This window comes from Rhinoderma darwinii, chromosome 1 (genome assembly GCF_050947455.1).
Source record: "Rhinoderma darwinii isolate aRhiDar2 chromosome 1, aRhiDar2.hap1, whole genome shotgun sequence".
Taxonomy (NCBI): domain Eukaryota; kingdom Metazoa; phylum Chordata; class Amphibia; order Anura; family Rhinodermatidae; genus Rhinoderma; species Rhinoderma darwinii.
In genome coordinates, this window is record NC_134687.1 from 483,538,539 (window position 1) to 483,564,573 (window position 26,035).

The 26,035-nt window shown below is 43.7% G+C and overlaps 1 protein-coding gene across 2 annotated transcripts in view; it reads right to left on the minus strand.

Moving 5' to 3' along the window:
* Window positions 1-1,434: 1,434 nt before the first annotated feature.
* The window catches only part of SH2B3 (SH2B adaptor protein 3), a 191,306-nt gene continuing 166,705 nt past the window's right edge, over window positions 1,435-26,035 (minus strand). For both annotated transcript variants that reach the window (XM_075854770.1, XM_075854769.1), the window contains 3 exons: window positions 12,028-12,242; window positions 9,282-9,453; window positions 1,435-2,067 (listed from right to left, as the gene is read on the minus strand). In XM_075854770.1, coding sequence (XP_075710885.1) covers window positions 1,760-2,067; window positions 9,282-9,453; window positions 12,028-12,242 — 695 coding nt within the window. In that variant the 3' untranslated portion in view covers window positions 1,435-1,759. The remainder of the gene's footprint in view (window positions 2,068-9,281; window positions 9,454-12,027; window positions 12,243-26,035) is intronic.

Sequence of the window (26,035 nt, forward strand, 5' to 3'; positions counted from 1 at the left end):
ATGCTGACAGACTTTAGTATAAAGCTGCTATGGTTAAATACATCAAGAAAATTATCTATATATATATATATATATATATATATATGTATATGTATATATCTTTTGTGATTACGAAGGCACATGATATAAATAAGTATTTTTGAACAGTATTAAGGCTTTGCTATACTGACGATTGCTACCTGGGGTGCGGGTACTGATGTATGTTCAAAAGCCGCACTTTTGCATAAATAGGGCTCAGGACAGATAAACGTGATCCAACTTTGTATTAAACTATACGCCAAAAGTCCTTGCCTATCATGGATCAATGGTTGTAGGGGGAGATTGTTTACTCACTTGTGGATTCACTATGAGGACATAGTTTAAAGTCTGTCAGCATGTTTTAGGCTAGCAAATGACTTGCACGGCTAGTTAGCGATAGGGTAAAGGAAGATGAACATACCAGTGAGGTGGATCATAAGGGCTTGCATCAGGGTAAAAAATAAAACTTTATTCTACCGCACCCCTTATGCTAATTAGGTTGGAGAGTCCGCCGAACCAGGAAGTATCCGGCATCTAGAGCTCCAACCGTTCACCCTCCGCAGTTGAGTCAAGGCTCGGCTTGTATGACGTTGAAGAAAAGCAGAACTGTCAATCAACTGCAGAGAGGAAGGGACTGGTTAGAGCTATAGATGGCGGACACTACCTGGTTCGCAGAAACTCCAATCTAATAAGCATACAGCACGCGGCGCACTAAAAGTTATATTTTACCCGGATCCAAGCCCTATGATCCACATCACTGGTATGTTCACCTTCCTTTACCCAATCGCTAACTAACCGTGTTAACCTAAAACATGCGGATAGACTCCCTTTAAGTAAATAATCTCATGATCCAAGCTCATAGCTGCATTTTACACATTTAATGCACTTTCACAAGATCCATATTTATATAACAGTGTAGACTTCCCTACATTTTTGGAATCATTGGTCTGCTCTAGAAGTTTGACCATGGGACATGGTACTAGTGTAAGTGTGGTCCTAGTTTAATATGCTATTTGATATGAAATCTTACACTGTGCATATGAATACTTTTCAGTGCATATATTACACAATAATATTCCCTCTTCTTATCCACAATGGACATGCTCTTTGTGCTCACACAATAACATAGCTTCTACGTCCTGAATACATAGGTGGAACTACTTAGTTGTCCATTTTCTTAAGTTGCCCTTTGGGGTGACTTAGTATGGCTGTTTAATTGCAATTTTACATAGCTACCTAGATAGTGAGTATATGCATTTTTGTGCTACAAACACTGACCCAGCTCTTGTAGAGAATACTGTAGGACCCACATTTAGTGCTACCTAAAACTAGCTTGTCAATCTCTGTAAAGACATACAGTGGGACAGTCTTGGTCAATAACGTATGGAACACAGAAAAGGACAACTACTCCACATATCTCTTGCAGTTCACCTTTACATAACTGCCTTTTGTAAACAGTAACACGAAAACCAACTGATAAGTTGCTTACAACTTCACCCTTCACTGCACCATATATCGGCACAGACTTACCAGGCAGGAGAAAGCGGGGCCCTTTAACAGGCCTAATACAATAACACCCAAAGGGGATGTACAACTTTACTCATCCCTGCAATATAAAGAAATAATCCACAACTAAAAAAAGACAGATTACATTCTTGGCTTGATCAGCATGTGTTAAGGCTTTTGTGATTGTAGGAAGGTAAACGTGTCAGTTCAGTATTTACAGCACACTACCCCACTGTCATAGAGGAGTGTAAGGATTGTCTATTGCTCGTATATGGCCCCTTGGGGCAGAGTCCATCTCGTAGTCAGATTCCCTCTGACTGCTTGACTGTGCCCTCCCGGACTCACTGCGTAGAAAGTTCCGTTCCAACTCTTCTGGCGGGGGAACTAAGTGGAAAATCTGCTCAGAGTAGGAGCCAGGAAGCATGCCATCCGAATAGGGATTTCTCTGTAAATTTGGTTGATGAAAGTGGGAGATACTGCGTTCCAAACTTGATCTCTGGATTGGCAGTGGAAACAATAACGGACTGACTGTGGGGCTCTGGTCTGTAGGACAGAAACAAAAAGTTATAAGCATCTAGTTGACATCAAACTTTCTTTATTAAAAACTATATGTGCAGTTTTAAAGCCCTGCAAGATGATCAACACATTTTAATTGAACCTTGCAGTATTTTTATATTCGGGTCTAGTCGCATGGTGCAGCCAAATCGTGGTTAATTGCCAAGATTAACAAAAAATTGTGGCAAAATGCTGTGGGTTGCTTGCGATTTACAGAAATCGCAGCAATTTGCTGCACAAAGTGAATATACCCTTAATGTGTGACACCTCAGCAATTGACTATTGTGAAATACTTGAAAGGGATTCCGAGGCTACCTCCTAATCATGGCGGCAAGAAAATAAAATATTTTTATTAACACATTTATTTATTTATATTACAGTCCAGTCTTAGGCTATGTTCACACGGGGTCTTTTGCCGAGTTTTTTGACGCGGAAACCGCGTCGCAAAACTCGGCAGAAACGGCCCGAGAACGCCTCCCATTGATTTCAATGGGAGGCGTCGGCGTCTTTTTCCCGCGAGCAGTAAAACTGCCTCGCGGGAAAAAGAAGCGACATGCCCTATCTTCGGGCGCTTCCGCCTCCGACCTCCCATTGACTTCAATGAGAGGCAGGAGAAAGCGTGTTTTATGCCCGTGGCGCTCAATGGCCGCGGGCGAAAAACGGCGCGATAATTGCTGTTCACACGGAGTATTTTGGGGGAGGAATATCTGCCTCAAAATTCCGTTTGGAACTTTGAGGCAGATATTCCTCCCCCAAAATACTCCGTGTGAACATAGCCTTAGGCTATGTTCACATGGAGTATTTTGCAGGAGGAATATCTGCCTCAAAATTCCGTTTGGAACTTTGAGGCAGATTTTCCTCTCCCTGCACGCCGATTTTCGCGCCGTTTTTCGCCCGCGGCAATTGAGCGCCGCGGGCATAAAACACCGTGAAATACGCTTTCTCTGCCTCCCATTGAAGTCAATGGGAGGTCAGAGGCGTAAATGCCCGAAGATAGGGCATGTCGCTTCTTTTTCCCGCAAGGCAGTTTTACTGCTCGCGGGAAAAAGAAGCCGACGCCTCCCATTGAAATCAATGGGAGGCGTTTTCGGGCCGTTTTTGCCGAGTTTTGCGACGCGGTTTCCGCGTCAAAAAACTCGGCAAAATACTCCGTGTGAACATAGCCTTAAAAAGAGCCATGTTAAAGATACTGTTCGGCTGGATTCATATGGGACCCAAATGTTGCAGATTTTTTGTAGCGTATCCTCAGCGTTTCTGAAGGGTTTTTGTGTGGATTTCACCCCTTCTACATTGAAAAAGGGTGAAATCCGCAGTGAACATCCAAAAGAGAATGAGCATGCTGCGGATGTGAAAATGAAAGTTTCCTCCTACTAACCACATTGAAATTAATGAAGTGTGCGACCTGCAATTGCTTGAAGCTTATAAACCGCATAGAGCACTACATTATATTCTAGATTAGAAACTTAACTTTACACACTGAGGTGCATATTCTAAAATCTTTTTAAGTGGACCACTAGAGGTCGGATTTAATATAAATCTATGTTTACATCTGCGTTATGGTTTACCGTTGTTCTGCTCCGTCATAGCAGCAGAACAACAAAAAACCGGAAGCACCGGATCCGTTGCATTAACCTATTGACTTTAATAGGTTCCATTGGATGTCCTTCAAGGTGCAACACAAAATAGCGCAACATGCTGTGCTATTTTGTCCTACAAAAACGTCAGCATCTGCGATGGAAGTTTCTAATAGGGCTTGTTTGCATTTGTGTCAGATTCTCTAAGGCAGGGGTCTCAAGCACGCGGCCTGCGGGCCGCATGCGGCCCCTGGGGCTGTCATCTGCGGCCCGCGGGACACAGAGCCGCTAGTACAGGCTCTGCTCCGAGACTCTGGAATTCCCTGACATCGCTGTCCACATATGAACAGCGACGTCTGGGGCTTCCCCAGAGCCGGAGTCCCGAGCAGAGCGCTGGTGTCGGCTCTGCTCCGGGACTCTGTGGAATTCCCTGACATCGCTGTCCACATATGAACAGCGATGTCTGGGGCTTCCCCGGAGTCCCGGGCAGAGCGCTAGTACAGGCTCTGCTCCGGGACGCTGCGAAATTCCCTGACATATCTGCCCATATATGGACAGTGTGTCAGGGTCTTGCCCAGAGCGTAGCAGAGCGCTGGTGTCTGCTCTGCTCCTGGACTCTGTGGAATTCCCTGACATCGCTGTCCACATATGAACAGCGATGTCTGGGGCTTCCCCAGAGCCGGAGTCCCGGGCAGAGCGCTAGTACAGGCTCTGCTCCGGGACTCTGTGGAATTCCCTGACATCGCTGCCCATATGTGGACAGTGTGTCAGGGTCTTCCCCAGAGCGGAGTCCCGGGCAGAGCGCTATTATCGGCTCTTCTCCGGGACTCTGTGGAATTTCCTGACATCGCTGCCCATATATGGACAGTGTGTCAGGGTCTTCCCCAGAGTGGAGTCCCGGGCAGAGCGCTATTATCGGCTCTGCTCCGGGACTCTGGGGAAACCTCTGACATCGCTGTCCATACATCGACAATGATGTCAGGGGCTTCCCCAGAGCAGGAGTCCCAGTGATGTCAGGAGCACAGATGGAGTCCCAGGAAGAGCCTACTAGCGCTCTGCCTGGGACTCCAGCTCTGGGGTTGCCCCTGACATCTCTGTCCATATATGGACAGTGATGTCAGGAGCAGAGCTGGAATCCCAGGCAGAATGCCAGAAGCGGCTCTGCTCCGGGACTCCAGCTCTGGGCAAGCCCCTGACATCACTGTGGCAGCATCTGCAGAGGGCACTGTGGCAGCATCTACAGAGGGCACTGTGGCAGCATCTACAGAGGGCACTGTGGCAGCATCTACAGAGGGCACTGTGGCAGAATGTACAGAGGGCACTGTGGCAGCCTCTACAGAGGGCACTGTGGCAGCCTCTACAGAGGGCAATGTGGCAGAATGTACAGAGGGCACTGTGGCAGAATGTACATTTTAAACCTAGCGCTATTATTATAGTACCGTATTTTCCGGACTATAAGGCGCACCGGATTATAAGGCGCACTTTCTATGAGCGCCTTGTAAGCAATCATGTTTCATATATAAGGCGCACTGGATTATAAGGCGCAGCACATTACCGTTAAATAAACCATTGCTCAGACTGCAAGTCAAAATTTATTACACTTTTTAACAATAACTTGCAACTGGTTCAGCTGTAATTGCAAATCAAAACGTTAAGGGTATGTGCACACACACTAATTACGTCCGTAATTGACGGACGTATTTCGGCCGCAAGTCCCGGACCGAACAGTGCAAGGAGCCGGGCTCCTAGCATCATACTTATGTACGACGCTAGGAGTCCCTGCCTCGCTGCAGGACAACTGTCCCGTACTGTAAACATGATTATACTACGGGACAGTTGTCCTGCAGCAAGGCAGGGACTCCTAGCGTCGTACATAAGTATGATGCTAGGAGCCCGGCTCCTTGCACTGTGTTCGGTCCGGGACTTGCGGCCGAAATACGTCCGTCAATTACGGACGTAATTAGTGTGTGTGCACATACCCTTACCGTACTTTTTCAGTTCATTCCTCCACCAGAAATCCATCAAATCCGTCATCTTCAGTGTCGGAGTTGAACAGTTGGGCGATTTCGGCATCAAGCATGGGGTCCTCCTCTTCATTATCCGAGTCGGTTTCGTTGCTGCTGCTAGGCTCTTCAGTGGTGATTCCAGCCTTCCTGAAAGCTCGGATGACACTGGAGACTGATACATTCTTCCAGGCATCCACGATCCACTGGCACATAGTGGCATAACTCGCACGGCGTTGCCTCCCTGTTTTGGTGAATGTGTGGTCACCTTCTGTCATCCAATGCTCCCATGCAGCTCGCAATTTAACTTTAAATGACCTGTTGATGCTGATATCTAGCGGCTGGAGCTCTTTGGTTAATCCACCAGGGATGACAGCAAGCTCCGAATTAGTTTTCTTCACTTGGGCTTTGACAGTATCGGTCAAGTGGGCGCGCATCGAGTCACAGACCAATAGGGATGGGGATTTGTGAAAAAAGCCACCCGGTCTCTTGACGTAGACCTCCCTCAGCCACTCACTCATCTTCTCCTCATCCATCCAGCCCTTTGGGTTAGCCTTAATGATGACACCAGCAGGAAAATTTTCTTTAGGCAAAGTCTTCCTCTTGAAAATTACCATGGGTGGTAGTTTCTGGCCATTAGCCTGACAAGCGAGAACTACAGTGAAAGATGACTTCTCATTTCCTGTGGTACGTATAGATATCGTACTGGTCCCTGTTTTCTCAACAGTACGGTTTACGGGGATATCGAAAGTGAGGGGAACCTCATCCATGTTAATAATGTGTTCTGGCTGGATATTCTTTTCATTTATCTTGGTTATGCAGTAGGTGCGGAAAATGGCCAGCTTCTCTTCATAATCCTTTGGTAATTGCTGGCACACAGTAGTTCTGGTGCGAATGGAGAGATGACGCCTTTGCATGAAACGAAAGCACCATGAAGGACCTCCTCGAAAGTCCTTGATCTCCATGTCACGTGCTAAAGCAGTGGCTTTGAGTCTAATAGAGACAGTGGAGACGCTTCTACATGCGTTTCTCTGTTCCATAACCCACTGTTCTATTTTGTCCTCCAACTGTGGCCACCTTGCTTTGTTTCCTCGGAAACTCAGTTTGGTCTTCTTTACTTGGCGGAGGTCATCTTCTTGTTTTCTCCACTTACGCACCATGGATTCATTAATGTTGAATTCTCTTGCAGCTGCCCTATTTCCATGCTCTACTGCATAACTTATAGCTTTAAGCTTGAAACCTGCATCATAAGCATGTCTCTTAACAGGAGGCATTTTTTGGGGTAGTGGGTATAGTTAACGCTAAAGCAAAGATATATTGCAAGGATCCTACAGAGCTGTAAGTATCACTCAGTGTGGCTCCTGATTACGGTGGCCGTAATGCTCAATCCATTTATGGATACTGTAAAAACCCAAGTGAAGAATAAATTCATAGGCGCACGGGGGGGAGGAGCATGGTGTGTGCTGTGGTATGCCGCCGCCGACCCCTGCCGCCCACGATAGAGGTAAAGGATCCTGTATGAACCCCTCTCTTTACTGTCGGGTTCATATATAAGGCGCACCGGATTATAAGGCGCACTTTCTATTTCTGAGAAATTCTCAACATTTTATGTGCGCCTTATAGTCCGGAAAATACGGTAATGTAGTATTATTATTATAGTAATATAGTGTTATAGTAGTTCAAATAATTAATTGATTAACAATAATTTTGTATTGTATCAAATTTGAAAGTAATGCAGCCCGTCAACTTCCCATTTTTTTCTATATGCGGCTCACTTACCCGGCCGAGTTTGAGACCCCTGCTCTAAGGTAATATGAAGGTGAAGGCAGCCTTTTGCTTTCTTTACTCTGGCTGCCTCAAAGCGAAACAGATCTGCTTCAGCTATAAGTTCAGCAAATGTAACAGCTAAATCGTTGTTTTTATGTTTTTGATGTTTTAATTTATTTTTCTGTTTTTCCTTCTATTACTATGTGAAAAGTGACAACAAGCTGCTGTTGATGGATTTGTTACTTCTGTTCCAGATTAATACTGCGCAATGGTGACTTTGCTGTGAATAGGTTGTGGGTCTGAATGGCTCACTGACATTTTAAAACCCACTGCACATAAAGTATTTAAATGTTGATTAGACTATTTGGACGGTCATGTGTCGGCAACAGGTATTCATGGGTACTTGAGCTAAACCGTCCTTAATATTTACACAAGCCATAAGTAGAATAAAAATAATTAACTTGGGAAAAAAAGTAAAAACCGCATTATATTCCATAGCTACATTTTACATTTGATGATTGTATAGCTAATATTAGTGAAAGGTTGAGCTTCACTTTAAGCTTACGCAATGGATAACTGTTTGTCTGAGAAACATCTGAGGCTGCGATCAATGAATCAATTCAGCTCTGAAATGAAAATTTGAACAGCGAGTTCTGAGCCAGGCACAGCTGCACACCAAATAAAACCTATCTCATTGCAAGGAGAACCTGGAACATTTGCTTTGGTTTCTGTGTTGATTTCGACAATATTAGAAATACTAATTTAGGAATTATTGACAAAATATACTATGCTCCGCATTTTGATAAGCGGTGGCAGCATAGTAAAGAATGTCATGAATAGGTCACCAAATTCAGCTACATATTAGGCCTCATTCAGACGAGCGTGGTTCTCGTCCGTGTGCGGTTGAAACAACGCACAGCATACGGCCGAATTAATTTTAATGGGGCTATTCACACATGAGTTTTCACGCAGCGAGTGGCCGTTGCGTGAAACTCACTGCATGTCCTATATTGGTGCGTTTTCACACACCAAGTCGCCCATTTAAGTCAATGGGTGTGTGAAAACCACGGACAGCACACGGACGCACATGCTTGTGCTGTCCGTGTTTCACGCATCAATTACACTGAAAAAAAAAGTGCTTGCAAGTGCATGAAAAACACATGCCACACGCAAAGCACACGGATGCAAAAATGCAATGCACGTGTTTTTTACACGCGTAAATCTGTCATGCTCGTGTGAATGTAGCCTATATAATAATAATGATTTATGTCATTTTCCATCTGTGGAATGCTAGGTGACCACCACTATAGACACTGTAATAACCGATTAGTTGTGGTCACCCAGTATCTGTAACCAAGACAACTCCTAGTTAATCTTTTATATTGGGGGTATTGTTTAATCTATTGAGCATTGAAGATTCTTAAATGAACATAAACCATTTAATAATTCTATTTTAATACAACACAGTTAATAATATTTTCCACAATGAACACGTGACCAAAGATCATGAAAATGGGTCTCCAAATATAATAGACAACTTAAAAATGGATCAATCTTATGTAAACCTTTTTCCGTGGAGTCTGGAATTAAATGTGTACTATTCCCTGCAGCAGTGTAATGAAAATAATCATTTTTAGATTAATTTCTAAATAATTCAGGACAGCAGATCCACATCCATGACGTATCTGAAGTCACCCTCTGTGCTCATCTGCCAAAAAGCCACTCATTTGGCGGGTGGAAGCATCTGGAAACAATGTAACCATTTTACTGGCAGAGTCATATGAGCCATGTGTACTGCACACAATGTGTTTATGAGTTAACAATCTCACATTAATAAGATAAAGAAATACACTTTTACCTTGTGAATGAAGAGCTGATACTACGTAACTAGACAACTTCACGTCTCCGGCAGCTCCACACTCTAGTGGTATTGGGTGCAAACGGAAGTAGTGAAGCATTTCTACTACAGACAGGAAACGGAGGTGCTGGACCCGACACTGACCTCTTTCTGTCAATGTGAGACGTAGGTGCTAGAAAATGGATAATGGTACAGTATTCAGCATCATTATCTATCACATGATCAGAAAGAAAGGTTTTAGATTAGGGACAAATGTCCCCATTGATTTATATCTGGAAGGAGGACAAGTTGGTTTATCTTAATATGATTCCTCAAAACTGAAGGATTTCACATATTAAGGCCCCATGCACACGATCCTAAAAACGCCCGTTATTATGATCCCATAGACTTCTATTGGCCACTTGTAACTTCCCGTTTGCTTACGCGAAGGTGCCCAGGCCGTTGAAAGATATAGAACATGTCCTATTTCAGGCCGTAATTACGGCACGGGCAGGCCCATAGAAGTCTATGGGGTCCCATAATTACAAGTGGCTACGTGTGTGCACCAGTAATTACGAGAGCGTTGCTAGGCGACGTCAGGGGATTTAAATGTTTGAATAAAGAGAAGCCGAGAAAATGGCATCTTTTAAGGGGGTTGGACATGATTGTGACGTCATTTCCAGCCCCCCCTTTTTTTACGGCTCTGTAAATACGGGTGGAATACGGATGACAGCGGACCCGTATTTACAGGCACGGGTCCGTAAATACGGGTTAAATACAGGTTAAAAACGTGTGACAAAGGACCCGTATTTACGGGAGGGACAAAATACGGTCGTGTGCATGGGGCCGAAAGGGGTAATTCAGAAATAAATAGATAATGCAGTCAGCTCTCCTGACATGTACTGTTTAAGTAAATACTTGTATTCCCCATGAAATAACAACCCTGGAGCATCTTTGTTGTGCTGTTCCGCTATCATTATTCTTCCTGAAAATGTATGAATATATTGACAACTGGTTGGTTTAACTCCCCTTGTAAAAGCTGACCGTGTCAGATTGTGTAGGGACACATCCTATTGACAAGTTGAATAGTAACACCAGTTGTCAATGTATTCATAAATTTTCACGAGGAATAACAGAGGAACGGCACAACACAGAGTTCTAAGAATAGCGCTCTACAGTTATTCATTTTAGTAAATATTTATATATTCCCCATGAAATAACATGTTAAAGGAACAGTGTCATCACAAATTATTTTTTTATATGTTAAAGATGTTAGTGCTTTATTAAAAACGTTTATATTTATTTGTGTGTTTGTGTTTTACTTTTTCTTATTTTTACACTTTTTCTTCCCTATGGGGGCTGCCATTTTTTGTTCCATTTCTGTATGTGTCGATTAACGACACATACAGACATGGAATACGGCAGCCACAGTCCCATAGGGACTGCGAACGGCTCCCGTCCCATTCACTTGTGTGTACGGCGTCTGTGTGGGAACTGCGCATGCGCCGCTCCCACACAGTCCAATTTGAAATTGGCGCCGTCCGGCGCCATTTTCCTGTGGACCGGAAGTCGCGGCCGGACAGTAATATTACTACTTCCGGTCGCGGCTTCCGGAATTGTGCACTTGGACCAGCGGCAGCAGACGGAGCGGACGGGCCGGAGGGAGCCGCGGCGGCAGGAGCAGGTAAGAGATTTCAATGTATGTTCGTGTTTGTGTGTGTTTACTACTGTATGTAAACCTACTACACTGTGTGTTAGCTCAAAAAATGGCGACACACAGTGTAGGAGGTTACACCGTTCAAACCCCTCGTTTATCCCGGCACTAGCCAGGATAAAGGAGGGGGGGATGCTGAGAGCTCACTAGAGCGAGGGCTTTTTACCCAATTTTGCAATGCTGCAATTTTGGGAATAGCTCCATCTAGTGACCAGAAATGGGTAATATTATAAATTAGAATTAATTTATAATATTTCCTGACTAGTGAAAAACATAAAAAAAATTTGAACAATGTTTAATCACCTACACACTACATGTTTAATTAAAAAAAAACAAACATGTTTTTCTGGCAACACATTGCCTTTAAGGCTATGTTCACACGGAGTATTTTGCAGGAGGAATATCTGCCTCAAAATTCCGTTTGGAAGTTTGAGGCAGATTTTCCTCTCCCTGCACGCCGATTTTCGCTGCGTTTTTCGCCCGCGGCCATTGAGCGCCGCGGGCATAAAACACCGCGAAATACGCTTTCTCTGCCTCCCATTAAAGTCAATGGGAGGTCAGAGGCGGAAACGCCCGAAGATAGGGCATGTCGCTTCTTTTTCCCGCGAGGCAGTTTTACTGCTCGCGGGAAAAAGACGCCGACACCTCCCATTGAAATCAATGGGAGGCATTTTCGGGCCGTTTTTGCAGAGTTTTGCGACGCGGTTTCCGCGTAAAAAAACTCTGTGTGAACATAGCCTAAGAGGTGACAGGTCCTCTTTAAGCAGTGTGTCATGGATCTCAATGGAGGCATGTCCTGTCTATGTTCAAGTGTGTATAGACAAATACAGTCCAGGGAATATATAAGGAACTTACATGATATCTAATGCTCTGTTATTTGAACAATATTAATGTAGTTCTAGACATTTGGCCAAAAACTGTACCAAAAATTCCAAACTGTGTGCTAATAAAATACAGAAGCCTCCATTTCTTCGATCTTGGATAAGTTATGCTTAGCTGATACATATGAATCACATACCACATGTGTGAACCATGTCTTGCAGATGTCTTTACCTTAGCTCTGCCTTGGAAATTAAATGTGAGGACATACTCTCCTCTACGGGTTTCACTTTGTCTCACAAGGAAGACTCCATGTCCCTCAAATCCCTGGTACTGAACAAGCTGTGCTGCTTTGACCCGGGAGATAGGTCCATGGAACCATGGATATGGTGACAAAAAATGGTCAGTTTTGTGGCTGCACTGCTCTGGAGGCACAAATACGGCGGCACCTGAGAAGAAGAACAATATTTAGTAAGCATTAAAAAGTCATATTATGCAGCATCTTTCTTCATCCTGGAGAAGCGTGGCTAAATAAATACAACATTTAGCATGAAGACCAGTTGTCACTTTTCCACCACCCACAAGTGAAGGGGAACTTGGCTCTACAAAAATAAAGATCAATCCAGGCTTCATAAGAAGCCTGAATGTGTTTCCCAGTGGTAAAGTATCATAACACCCTATTTTGAAGCCATGAAAAAAGACAATTGGAGTGATTTTTCTCTCCTTTAGAAGGGTATTCCAGCCCAAATAATTTTTCAACTATCCACTGGATAGGTGATAAATGTCAGATCATTTGCTGTCTGATATTCCCCCCCAGCCACAGGACGGTGGCTACGAGAAGTTTGAATGGAGCAGTGGCTGGAAACACGACCTCCGTTTTTTGAGCCAAAGCCAGAAGTGAATCAAAAAGAAAGGAAAGGCATTAAGAAAAAACTGATATTTCTCCTATCTTTTGTGTCTACTCTTGCGTTTGGCTAAAAATAAAAAATAAAAAAACAGCTAAAAACTGCATCAAAACCACTTGTTCCTGGACTATAAGTAGTCTGAAGAATGCCAAAGCTGTTTGATAAATATGAAGCAAGTCAGATGCAATTTTTGGGAGATGCTCTTACCCAATTTTCAATATATGACACATCTGCCCCAAAGTGCAACACTGAGCAGTGACACCGTAAACGTAAAATGGATGGCAGGTCTGGGGTATTGCATATTAAAGTTTTTATAAGATAATTACAAATGTGTTGTTCCATAATAGCAGCCTGTCCGATTGACAGTCTGGTAAAAGTATTTTTATTGGACCATAAAGAAACACCATTTAATTACCACTGACTGGAAAAGTTTCTTATGTATGTATGACCTATTACAATTCAGAACTATTTACTGTGCGATCATATGAGGACTGAACATTGAGAGGAAACTACAAACACGTAGGCTGCTTAGACAAATTATCCTTCTCTGGGAAATATTTTCCTTTTGTAGATAATGTTTTTTATGTATTTAAAGTCATTCTAAGATTGGCAGAATTTGCATATAACGTCTAAAACACTGCTACTTTTTCCTTGTTCACTTGTTTTTTAGGAGAACACTGATAGATGTTCATATTAGATCAATGAAGGTTGAAAGTTCAGCACTGGGAAAAAGTATTCTGCATTTCTCCTATTTTTGCATATTTGTCACACTTGAATGTTTCAGATCATCAAACTACTTTTAATAGTAGACAAAAAATAACTCAAGTAAAACACAAAATGCTGATTTTAAATGATGATTTAATTTATTGAAGGAAAAATGCTGTTCAGACCCACCTGGCCCTATGTGAAAAAGAATCGCTCTGTCCAGGGGGTTCCGGTGACGTATCCCACTGTATATCTATACTGTGGTATAGGTTTCAGCCTTCCGTCAGAGGTTTAAGTCGGGAGTCCTCTGACTGAAGAAGAAATGAAGGGGCCACAGCACTCGTACGAGCGCTGTGGCCCCTTCAAAACAGCTGATCGGCGGGGGCCCCGAAAGTCGGAGCCCGATCCATCAGCTATTGAATGCCTATCCTGAGGATAGGCCGTCAATTTTTAGTGGCTGGAAAACCCCTTTAAGGTAGGTTCACACAGCATATGCTCAGGCTGAAAATAAGAGGCTGATTTTTAAGAAATCCAGGGTTTTTTTTTTTTTTTTTGCAAGCATTTTTTTAAACCTATTTTGAAGTGTTTTTCTAAGTGTCAATGGGAAAAAAATCAGCTTGTAAAACACTTTGTGACAGGTCACTTCTTTTTTTCAAGGTGTTTTTTCATTTAGCACCGTAAAAAATCTGCTTTATATGAACTTAATAGTGTACTTGCCATTAAAATCAATGGGGAGCTATTTGCATGTGTATTTCAGAATGTAATACGAGCGTTTTACGCTTCGAAATATGCCTGAAAATAGGGGCATGTTCACACAGCTTAGAGACACGAAGTTTAGCTGAACTGACATTTTCGGTTGACAGTGCATTGTGCAACTTCCATGTATAGAGGATATATAGAAGCTGCATCTCAAAAACAATAGAACATTTTTAATAAATGTATATTAGAAAAATGTTTACAATCACTGATTACATACATTTAACTTGTCCCCGCATCACAATGTAATAGCACATCATGGTGCAGGGGGTGAGGTTTGGAGCAGCCTCACCCACTGAGCCTGCTCCGTACGCAGCGGGTTTCAGCGGTGTATTACAGCTGACACGTGGGACTAACTGCCAGGAACAGAGATAGCGCTGATCCTGGCCATTTAACCCCTTAAATGCTGCGATAAATCACAATCGCAGCATCGAAGACGTTAGAAAGAGCAATACATTAGTAATGAGTCCCCTAGGGGTACTAATAAAATGTGTAAAAAAAAAGTTTGATACAATTTTTAGTAGAAAAAATAAAATATACACAGTGGATATAAAAAGTCTACACACCCCTGTTAAAATGCCAGGTTTTTGTCATGTCCAAAAATCGGTACAAGATGAATCATTTCAGAACTTTTTCCACCTTTAATGTGACCCATAATCTGTACAATTCCATTAAAAAACTGAAGTTATTTAGAGGGGAAAAATAAAAGTAACAAAACTACAATAATGTCATTGCATAAGTGTGAACACCCTCTTATAATTGGGGATATGGTTGTGTTAAGAATTAGCCTATTACCGGGGGGGGGGGGGGGGCGTGGGCACTCGCCGTCTTCCTGCTCCTCGGCGAGCACAGTCAACTGCTCCCGGGTTCCGGGATCTGTTATGGCGACGTCGGAGAGAGGTCAGTGTTCTGTGGACTCCCCGGGGTCGGCTCCTCCGGACCTGGTAGAGGACTTTCCCCCTCCAGCCCCAGTCAGTACCCAGACAGGGTGAGGACTGCATGGCCCCGCCAGGCAGGGTGGTTCCGGCGCCATCTTTTCTTGCCGCACCAGTCTCCCCCACCGGACTTGATGCTGCTGAGTCAGGGGACGCCTGCAATCTTAAGGGGGCCACCCACTCCGTCGGGGGAAATCCAGTCAGGCCCTTCTCCGGGTCCCCCGCTCTCAATGGAACGGACCCTGTCGGAACTTTGGGAAATGGTGAGGGTGCTGCCCACCAAATCAGATCTGGATCTGCGACTCTCTTGGCTGGAGAAGCATGGCAAGACCATTGGCGCTGTTTCACAGGAGGTACGTGCTTTGACCACAAGGGTGGAGACATTGGAGTGCCAGAACTCCATCTCCTCCATGGACATCTCGGTCCTTTCCCAGACTCTGGACACTCAAGCTACCCAAATGCGAGACTTTTCTTTACACCTGGGTGATGTCGAAAACAGGGGGAGACGGAATAACTTTAAACTGAGAGGCATATCGGAATCTGTGCCCCCGGATGGCTTATATGATGCAGTGACACATATCTTTAATAAGCTCCTGGACAGACCACGTGATATGGCCATTGAGATGGACAGGGTGCACAGACTGGCGGGCCCTTGGGCTAGAGATGGTAACCGCCTGCGGGACGTCATATGTAGAGTACAACTAAAAAGAGGATATTGCCCGGAGAGCTTGGGAGAAGGGGGGGCGTTCCCTTCAATGGTTCCGAGATTATCGTGTTGCCGGATGTCTCCAGACTGATCCTTTCCATGTGCAGGACTGTCTGACCCTTTCTGGAGGCGAACAAAGTGGCGGGAGCTACCTACAGATGGGGCCACCCCTTCCACATCATACTTCGCAGACAGGGGCAATCATTTGCAGTTCGTTCTCCGGATGATCTAGAAGAGGCCTTCCAGTTCTTGGAGATCTCACTGGTGCGGCTGCCGGATTGGACAGAGCCCCCGGCACCACTCTTTATCAGAGGAGGCCCATGATTTTGTTCATCCAATTCCACCTCGCCCCAGAGTCAGGCCAGCCGAGCTCCGGACATCAGGGCGGCGATCCCCACGCAGAGACTGATCTACTACATCCTTCTTGTGTAGCCTAGTGCCTTTCATTGGGTCACAGGCTATGGTTGAACGTTATTTGCACTTACCCCCTTTTTTCGCAAGGTTCTTCACGAGATGCAGAGGACGGCGTTGATGGTGCACTTGAATGGGACATTTGTACAGGATGCGGGTCTGGGGGTTGGTTCAGTGGGGGTTTTTTCAACGGTTTAGTCCAGCGGGGGAGGGTAGGTTCCACTGTAGTTAACCGGGTGGGTCCAGGGTTTCACTGAGCTCAATTTGAGATTGCCAGTTTATTGCTGTATTTTTGAGGAAGTGTTTGTCGCATCACTGCCTTTCTTCGTTCCCCATTAGGGTTCCGTGTTGCTGTGTTGTGGTCTGAGGGTATTTTTCCTTCTGAGGACGACATAGCACACGACGAATTGTTGAGGGGTTTTGTACTCCGCTATTAGAGGGACTGTGTTCTTCCGCAGCTCCGGTACTCCTGTCCCTGTACAGGGGCTTTTCTTTTTCTTCCTTTCCCTTCACACCTCTGTCTTTTCCATCTCCTATCATGACTGACATAACCATTGTCTCCCTAAACGCGCAGGGTCTGAATATTACGGAAAAGAGGTCCTCCATTCTCCATCTTTGAAGGGTAAGTTGGCTAACACTCTGTTCACACTGGCATCGTACTATCTCCCTAACACTAGTCAGGTTGCCTTCGTGGAGAGGGTTTTGGTGGAATTGGATGACTTTCTAGAAGGCACGCTCATATTGGGGGGGACGGGACTTGAATGTCACCTTGGATCCCGCATTAGATTCCTCACGAGGGCATTCCTCTTTACCCAGGCCAGCTCACCGTCGTATACGTTGGCTGTTGCATGAGCATCAACTCGTTGATACATGGCGGCTCCTGCATCCCTCGACCAAGGACTACACGTTCTTTTAGTCTCCCCACAACTCATATTCCCGAATAGACAAATTTTTTCTACGCCATTCACATTTTCCCAGTCTCACATCTGCCTCCATAGACGATATTACATTTTCTGATTATGCTCTTATTACTCGTACCCTTTCTCTCCCAACGGTCTACACTCGCTCCTGGCAGTGGCGCTTGAATGAATTGCTCTTGCAGGATTCGACGGTGGTTCTGGACATTCGCAGGGACCTCGTGGAGTACTTTGACACAAATGCTTCGCCGGGGGTTGACCCGTTTTGCATTTGGGAGGCACATAAATGTGTGGTGCGCGGTTCCTTCATTCGTATTGGTTCCAAACTAAAGAAGGAGCGGACGGAACACCTCCTGGACCTATTGTCCCGTATACACAGATTGGAACAGTCCCATAAGGTTTCCCAGGACCGGGTGGTGGGGGCGGAGCTGGGGCAGTTGAGAGTGCAGGTTCGTTCGCTCTGTCTTTCCAAGGCTAGGGCTTCCTTAGTTAACTGCAGGCGGCACTCTTACGTATTCAGTAACAAACCTGGCAGGACACTGGCGCGGGCACTTAAGAAAACACGTTCTTGCACCTATGTCCCCCATGTTCAAACCTCACACAATAGGAGTCTGCAGCTCCCACAGGACATCTCAGAGGCCTTTCCGCCTCTCCTATTACCACTTTCTTTATAATCTCCCTCGGGCACCTTCTTCTCCGGATGGAGGGAGCCACTTGGAGAGGATTGAGACGTATCTCCGGTCCTTGGGAATGAAATGTATCCCCCAGGAGGCTATTGCTGCCCTGGAGGTTCCTATTTCATTGGAGGAGTTGTCGTGGGCACTGAAGGACTCACCTGCGGGGAAGGCACGGGGCCCGGATAAACTACCTTTACAATATTATAAGGCCTGCTCAGATCTGCTCTCACGCCATTTCCTACACGCCTTCAATTCACTAAAGGAGGGCAGTTCCCTTCCTCAAGACACGTTGAGTCCCCACATCACGGTGATACCCAAAGAGGGGAAAGACCCATCCATGTGCCAAAATTATCGCCCCATTTCTCTGTTAAACGTTGATCTAAAACGGTTTGCTAAGATTCTGGCCCATAGGATGACCCCACTACTACATACTGTGATACATAACGACCAGGTGGGCTTCATGTCCCTAAGGGAAGCCCGAGATAATACCACTCGGGCAATTAACCTGATGTATCAAGCGGCTGTCACATCCCTTCCCACTTGCTTTCTGTCAACGGATGCTGAGAAGGCCTTCGACAGAGTCAACTGGGATATTATGCTGGCTACTTTGCGGTATGTGGGACTGGGCACACATATGATGAAATGGATTTCGGGTCTCTACTCCTCCCCATCGACTCAGGTTAAGGTCAACGGGCATTTCTCCTCCTCACTCGCTATCTCTAATGGTACGAGGCAAGGCTGTCCCTTGTCTCCTTTAATTTAAATTTTATGTTTGGAGCCCTTTTTGTGCCATATTCGCTCCAATCCGGATATAGCGGGTGTAGCTTTGAGAGGTAGGTCTCATAAGGTCGCTGCTTACGCGGATGACCTGCTCTTTTTTCTCACTGCACCCAGGATCTCCTTGCCCAACCTGATGGCGGAGTTAAGTAGAAACTCGAAATTGTCCAACTTCAAGATCAACTACCAGAAGTCGGAGGCTCTCAATATCTCGTTGCCACAGACCCTGGTGGATGATCTGTCTTAGTTATTCTCCTTTAAATGGGCTAGAGATTCGCTTAAATATTTGGGGGTCCGGCTTCCCAGTGATCTGTCTTGCCTTTATGCGGTGAACTACCCTCTGCTTCTTCAACGTGTAAAGAGCGATTTGGATTCTTGGACGTCGGGCACTTTTACCTGGTTTGTTAGGTGTGCAATATTTAAAATGAATATTTTGCCACAGATTTTGTATCTCTTCCAGGCCCTACCGGTACACATCCCACACCCATTCTTTCAAGCTCTGCTGTCCCTACTCCACAAATTCATATGGGTGGGGAAACCCACGCGTATCGCCCGCTCCATGCTTTTTCGTGCTAAGTGTGAGGGTGGCATTGGTCTCCCGGACTTTGTTTCCTACCATCAGGCCTCCCACTTGACACGAGTTTTGGACTGGTTTAGGCACACTGAGATTAAAGAGTGGGTGTCCATGGAACAGGCCTTTCTTGAAGTCCCATTGAAGGCCTTACCTTGGTTGGGCAACCACGTTCCCGTATCGGCGCGGACGCATCCGACTATCGGGCCCACCCTGGCGGCTGCGTCACGGCTTTTTCCCCGAAAGGAGATTTCTCCGTCTTCCTCCCCTTGTTTCTGATTTTGGGCAATCCTGCATTCCCACCAGGGCGGGAAAGGGGCCCCTTTCAGATCTGGTTGAGGGCGGGTAAGGGACATGCCACCCATTTTATACAGGATGAGACATGGATGACTAGCTCACAGTTGGAGTCTTTGTCAGACCCTATCTCCTTTACTACATGGCAGGTCCCCCAGTTGAGACACTTCCTCGCGTCCCTACCTAACTCATCGGCATACTCACGAGATAGTTCCCCTTTCGAACTCCTTTGTACGGGCACGGTGCGTCACTCGTTGTCCAGACTTTATGCTCTCCTGATCTCTCCATGCAATCTTTCCATACCTTCCTACTTGCTTAGCTGGGAGAGGGACTTGGGTCTAACATTCACTTCGGAACATAAGGATCGCTTGTTCACTATGACGCATAAATCCTCTATGGCTAGCAGATTTCAGGAGGCGGGATTTAAGATCCTGTCGCGATTCAGATTGCATGCGATGATACCTGCGGTCTCGCCGTGGTGTTGGAGATGTGGTGACCATGTGGGTACAATTTTAGCTATTTTTTGGGATTGCCCGCAGTTAACCGATTTCTGGTCTGAGGTGTGGCGCATTTCCTCGAAATTTATGGATTTCCCCCTAACGCGATCTCTGGGCCTCTTCTTGCTCCATCTGTGTGATGTTCCATTATCGGCGTACCGATGCTCAGTGGTTCGCCATTTGGTGAATGCAAATTGGAGACAATCTTGCCCCCTGTCGGTGGGCATGTGGTTCAGCAAGATCCAGGAGATTATGAGAATTGAGGACTTCACGACATCAATGAGAGGACCCCATGCTAAATTCCTTAAAACATGGCGTGTCTGGATTAGGTTTCAATCGTCTGTGGAGTATAGAACCATCATGGCCTCTTGTGCATAATCCCTAGGCCCAATACTTCAGGTTAGTTCTCTCTCCTTCCTTTTCCTTTCTGTCCCCTCTTCTCTTTCGTTTCTTTCTATCTCTTTCCTGTTCCCTTACGGGTTATTATGCATGGCTGCGGGTTCAGGGTGTATACAGGAGTTTCTTTATCAATATTGATTTCAGCTGCACGTTGTTCTTTGTGTTTCTTTGCACTCATATTTACTTATGCTGGCCTGTGGGCCGATGTCTGTGCTGCATATGTCTGCACCATTATATTTGTGTGTTGGAAAACGGAAAAATAAAAGAATTTAAAAAAAGAATTAGCCTATCACGTTTAAACTCATGTTAAATAGTAGTCGGTACACAGCTGCCATTATTTATGCCTTTCTAACAAAGAAAAACATCCAAGCCTGGCTATGTTTTGCAAAGACCTACATCAAGTCTGTCAAAAGCATGTGGGAAAACGTGTTATGGTCTGATGAGACCAAGGTTGAACTTTTTGGCCATAATTCCAAAAGGTATGTCACTGCACATCACCAAAAGAACACCATACCCACAGTGAAGCATGGTGGAGGCAGCATTATGCTTTGGGTCTGTTTTTCTGCAGCTGGAACTGGGGCTTTAGTCAAGGAGGAGGGAATTATGAACGGTTCCAAATAACAGTCAATATTGGCACAAAACCTGCAGGCCTCTTATAAAAAGCTGAAGATGAAGAGGATTTTCACCTTTCAGCACGACAACGACCTAAAGCAAACCTCCAAATCAACAAAAGAATGGCTTCACCATAAGAAGATCAATGTTTAGGAATGGCCCAGCCAGAGCCCAGACCTGAATCCCATTGAAAATCTGTGTGGTGACCTGAAGAGGGCTGTACACAGGAGTTGCCCTCGCAATCTGACAGATTTGGAGCGCTTTTGCAAGGAAGAGTGGGCAACAATTGCCAAGTCAAGATGGGCCATGCTGATAGACTTCTACCCAAAAAGACTGAATGTTGTCATAAAGTCAAAGGGTAATTCAACAAAGTATTAGTTTAAGGGTGTGGATATTTATGCAACCACATAATTCTTTTTCTTCAATATTATTTTTCCACCCTAAAAGATTTCAGTTTGTTTTTCAATGGAATTGTACAGATTATAGGTGACATTTAGGCTATGTTCACACGGGGTCTTTTGCCGAGTTTTTTGACGCGGAAACCGCGTCGCAAAACTCGGCAGAAACGGCCCGAGAACGCCTCCCATTGATTTCAATGGGAGGCGTCGGCGTCTTTTTCCCGCGAGCAGTAAAACTGCCTCGCGGGAAAAAGAAGCGACATGCCCTATCATCGGGCGCTTCCGCCTCTGACCTCCCATTGACTTCAATGGGAGGCAGGAGAAAGCGTATATCTCGCTGTTTTATGCCCGCGGCGCTCAATGGCCGCGGGCGAAAAACGGCGCGATAATTGCCGCGAAAATCGGCGTGCAGGGAGAGGAATATCTGCCTCAAAGTTCCAAACGGAATTTTGAGGCAGATATTCCTCCCCCAAAATACTGTGTGAACATAGCCTAAAGGTGGAAAAAGTTCTGAAGTGATTCATCTTCGACTGATTTCGTAAAATGACAAAAACCTGTCATTTTAACAGGGGTATATATATATATATATATATATATATATATATATATATATAACTTTTCCTATAAAGTAACATAAAAAAAATAAAGAAATTGGTATCGCCGCGTCCATAAGAGTCCAAACTATTACAATATACCATTATTTAACTCGCACGGTGAACGCCATAAAAAATTAAGCCGCCATAATCGCAGTTTTTTGGTCAGTTCATAGCCCACAAAAAAACAAAATAAAAAGTAATCAAAAAGTCTATTGTAGCATAAAATGGTACTAATAGAAACTACAGCTCGCCCCGCAAAAAAACAGGCCTAATAACACTTAATCAATGGAAAAATAAAAAGTTATGGCTCTCAGGATGTGGTGACAAAACACATTTGATTTTTAACAATTCGTTTATTCTTTGTAAAAGTAGTAAAACATAAAAAAAACAAAAACTATATAAATTTGGTATCGCCGTATTCGTATTGACCCGTAGTATAAAGTTAACATGCCCTTTTTACTGTACTGTGAAAGCCGTAAAAACAAAAGCAATCAAAAGATTGAGGAATTGCTGTTTTTTTCCTACTCCACCCCACAATGTTTTTCCAGTTTCCCAATACATTATATGGTACAATAAATGGTGCCATGAAAAACTACAACTTGCCCCTCAAAAACAAGCCCTCATATGGTTTTATCGAAGGAAACATTAAAAAAATTAGGGCTTTTGGAAGGTGGGGAGGAAAAAATTTAAATCCCAAAAATAGCTGTGATAGGAAAGAATTAATAAAAAAAATAAATAAAAAAATGGCTACAAAGGTTTTCATAGTCTTTAACCCCTTCGCGCTCAGCGATGTACTATTCCGTCGTGAATCGTTCGCGCTCAGTGACGGAATAGTACTTCACGGGAGAAACGGCCATTTAGGCCGCCCTCCCAACACATACAGGAGCTGTGACAACTGCTGTCTCGTACAGCAGTTGGCGCAGCTCCTTCAGCGGGGACCGATCGCCGTGTCCCTGCTGATTAAACCCTTAGAAGCCGTGTTCAATAGCAATCGCGGCTTCTTAGGGGTTAAACTACCATCGACGGCCCGCTACATGATAGTGGGTAGCGATGGTTGCTATGGCAACCGGACACCTATTAATGTTGTCCGGCTATGCCATCTACGAAAGCCTAGTGGGCCCTGACTAAGTCAGGACCCACTATGCTTGCAGTCAGCGAGTAGCTAACCGCTCTAATACACTGCACTACGCATGTAGTGCAGTGTATCAGAATTGCGATCAGAGCCTCCTGCCCACAAGTCCCCTAGTGGGACAAAGTAATAAAGTTAAAAAAAGTTGTGTAAAAATAAACGTTTTAAAAGTTTTAAAAAAAATCCCTTTTTTCCTGATCAGTCCTTTATTATTAATAAAAATAAATAAACACATAAACTATACATAATTGGTATCGCCGCGTCCGTAATGGCCTGAACTACAAAATTATTTTGTTATGTATCCTGCGTGGTGAACGCTATAAAAGAAAATAATAATAAACCATACCAGAATCACAATTTTTTGGTCACTTCACCTCCCAAAAAATGGAATAAAAAAAAGATATCAAAATGGTACTGATCGAAACTGCAATTTGTTACGCAAAAAATCCTCACATGGCTTTCTTGATGGAAAAATAAAAAAAGTTATGGCTCTTAGAATATGGCAACACAAAAAGTAAATGATTTTTTATAAAAAGTATTTTATTGTGCAAACGCCATAAGACATAAAAAAAACCTATAAACATATGGTATCGCCGTAATCGTATCGACCCGCAGAATAAAGTGAATGTCATTTATAGCGCACGGTGAACACTGTAAAAAAATAGAATAAAAAACAATAGTAGAATTGCTGTTTTTTAGTCACCACGCCTCTTAAAAATAAAATAAAAACGGATCAAAAAGTCGCACGCACACCATGAAAACTACAATGAATTCCTCAAGGGGTCTAGTTTCCAAAATGTGGTCACTTTTAAGGGATTTCCCCTGTTCTGGTACATCAGAAGCTCTGCAAATGCGATATGGTGCCCAGAAACCAATCCAGCAAAATTTACATGCCAAATATCACTCATGCCTTTTTGAGCCCTGCTGTTTGTCCAACCAGCAGTTTATGACCACATATGGGGTATTGCTGTAATTGGGAGAAATTGCTTTACAAATGTTTGGGGGGCTTTTTCTCCTTTATTCCTTGTCAAAATTAAAAATTTGTACCTTGTATTGGAAAAATTTGATTTTCAATTGCATAGCCTAAATACACAAAATGCAGCAAAAAAACCTGTGGGCTCTAAATGCCCACTATACCCTTCGATAAGTTCCTTAAGGGGTGTAGTTTGCAAAATAAGGCTCAGTTTTGGGGGGTTTCCACTGTTTTGGCACCACAAGACCTCTTCAAACCGGACATGATGCCTAATAAAAAGGATGCCCCAAAATCCACTAGGTGCGCCTTTGCTTCGGAGGCCGGTGCTTCAGTCCATTACCAAACTAGGGCCACATGTGAGATATTTCTAAAAACTGCAGAATCTGGGCAATAAACATGGAGTTGTGTTTCTCTGGTAAAACTTCTGGTTTACAGAATTTTTTTTTGAATAAAAAGGATTTTCTGACAAAAAAATTAAATTTGTAAATTTCACCTTTACTTTGGTGTAAATTCCTGTGAAACACCTAAAGGGTTAATAAACTTTCTAAATGCTGTTTTGAATACCTTGAGGGGTTTAGTTTCTAAAATGGGGTGTTTGATAGGGGTTTCTAATATATAGGCCCCTCAAAGCCACTTCAGTACTGAACTGGTACCTAAAAGAGGTGGCTTTTGAAATCTTATTCAAAATATGAGAAATTGCTGCTTATGTTCTAAGCCTTGTAACGTCCAAGAAAAAACAAAGAATGTTCAAAAAATGATGCCAACATATAGTAGACATATGGGAAATGTGAACTAGTAACTATTTTGGGTGGTATAAGCAGATGCATTAAAATTCAGAAAAATGTGATTTTTGCCAAATTTTCTCTAAATTTTGCTATTTTTCACAAATAAACACTGAATATATCGACCAAATTTTAACACTAACATAAAGCACAATGTCTCACGAGAAAACAATCCCAGAATTGCTTGGATAGGTTTAAGCATTCCAAAGTTATTACCACATAAAGTGAAATATGTCAGATTGGAAAAATGGGCTCTGAGCCTTAAGGCCCAAATTAGGCTGCATCCTTAAGGGGTTAAAGACTATTTTAGCCCCATTTTTCAAATCTGACATGTGTCACTTTATGTGGTAATAACTTTGAAATGCTTTTATTTATACAACATTCGAGAATGTTTTCTTGTGACACATTGTACTTTATGTTAGAGGTGAATTTTGGTCAACATATTTTCTCTTTACGTCTAAAACATAACCTGAATTGTATGAAAATTTGGAAAAATTAGCATTTTTCTACATTTCAAATCCTTAGCTTCTAAAATGGATATTGATACCACACAAATGTTTTAATAAATAAGATTTACCATATGTTTTCCTTAAGTAGGCATAGTTTTTTTTAAATTTGATCTTAGTTTTTTTCGGACGTTATAAAGTTAATAGGTTTAATAGCAGTTTTTCACCTTTCAATAAAATTTGCAAAACATATTTTTTGTGTGCACCAGTTCAGTTCTAAAGTGGCTGTGAGGGCCTATATACTGTATATTAGCAACTCCTTATAAATCACCCCATTTTAAAAAACACACCCCTCAACGTATTCAAAACAGAACTAACCCCTTAAGGACGCAGCCTAGTTTGGGCCTTAAAGAGGCTCTGTCACCAGATTATCAAATCCCTATCTCCTATTGCATGTGATCGGCGCTGCAATGTAGATAACAGTAACATTTTTTATTTTTTTTTAAACGATAATTTTTGGCCAAGTTATGAGCAATTTTATATTTATGCAAATGAGCCTTTCTAATGGACAACTGGGAGTGTGTTTTCTCTTATTTCCAACTGGGCGTGTATTGTGTTTGTAACATCTGGGCGTGTTTACTTGTTTTACTAGCTGGGCGTTGTGAATAGAAGTGTTTGTCAGCATCATATGTCAGCATCATACACTTCTATTCACAACGCCCAGCTAGTAAAACAAGTAAACACGCCCAGATGTTA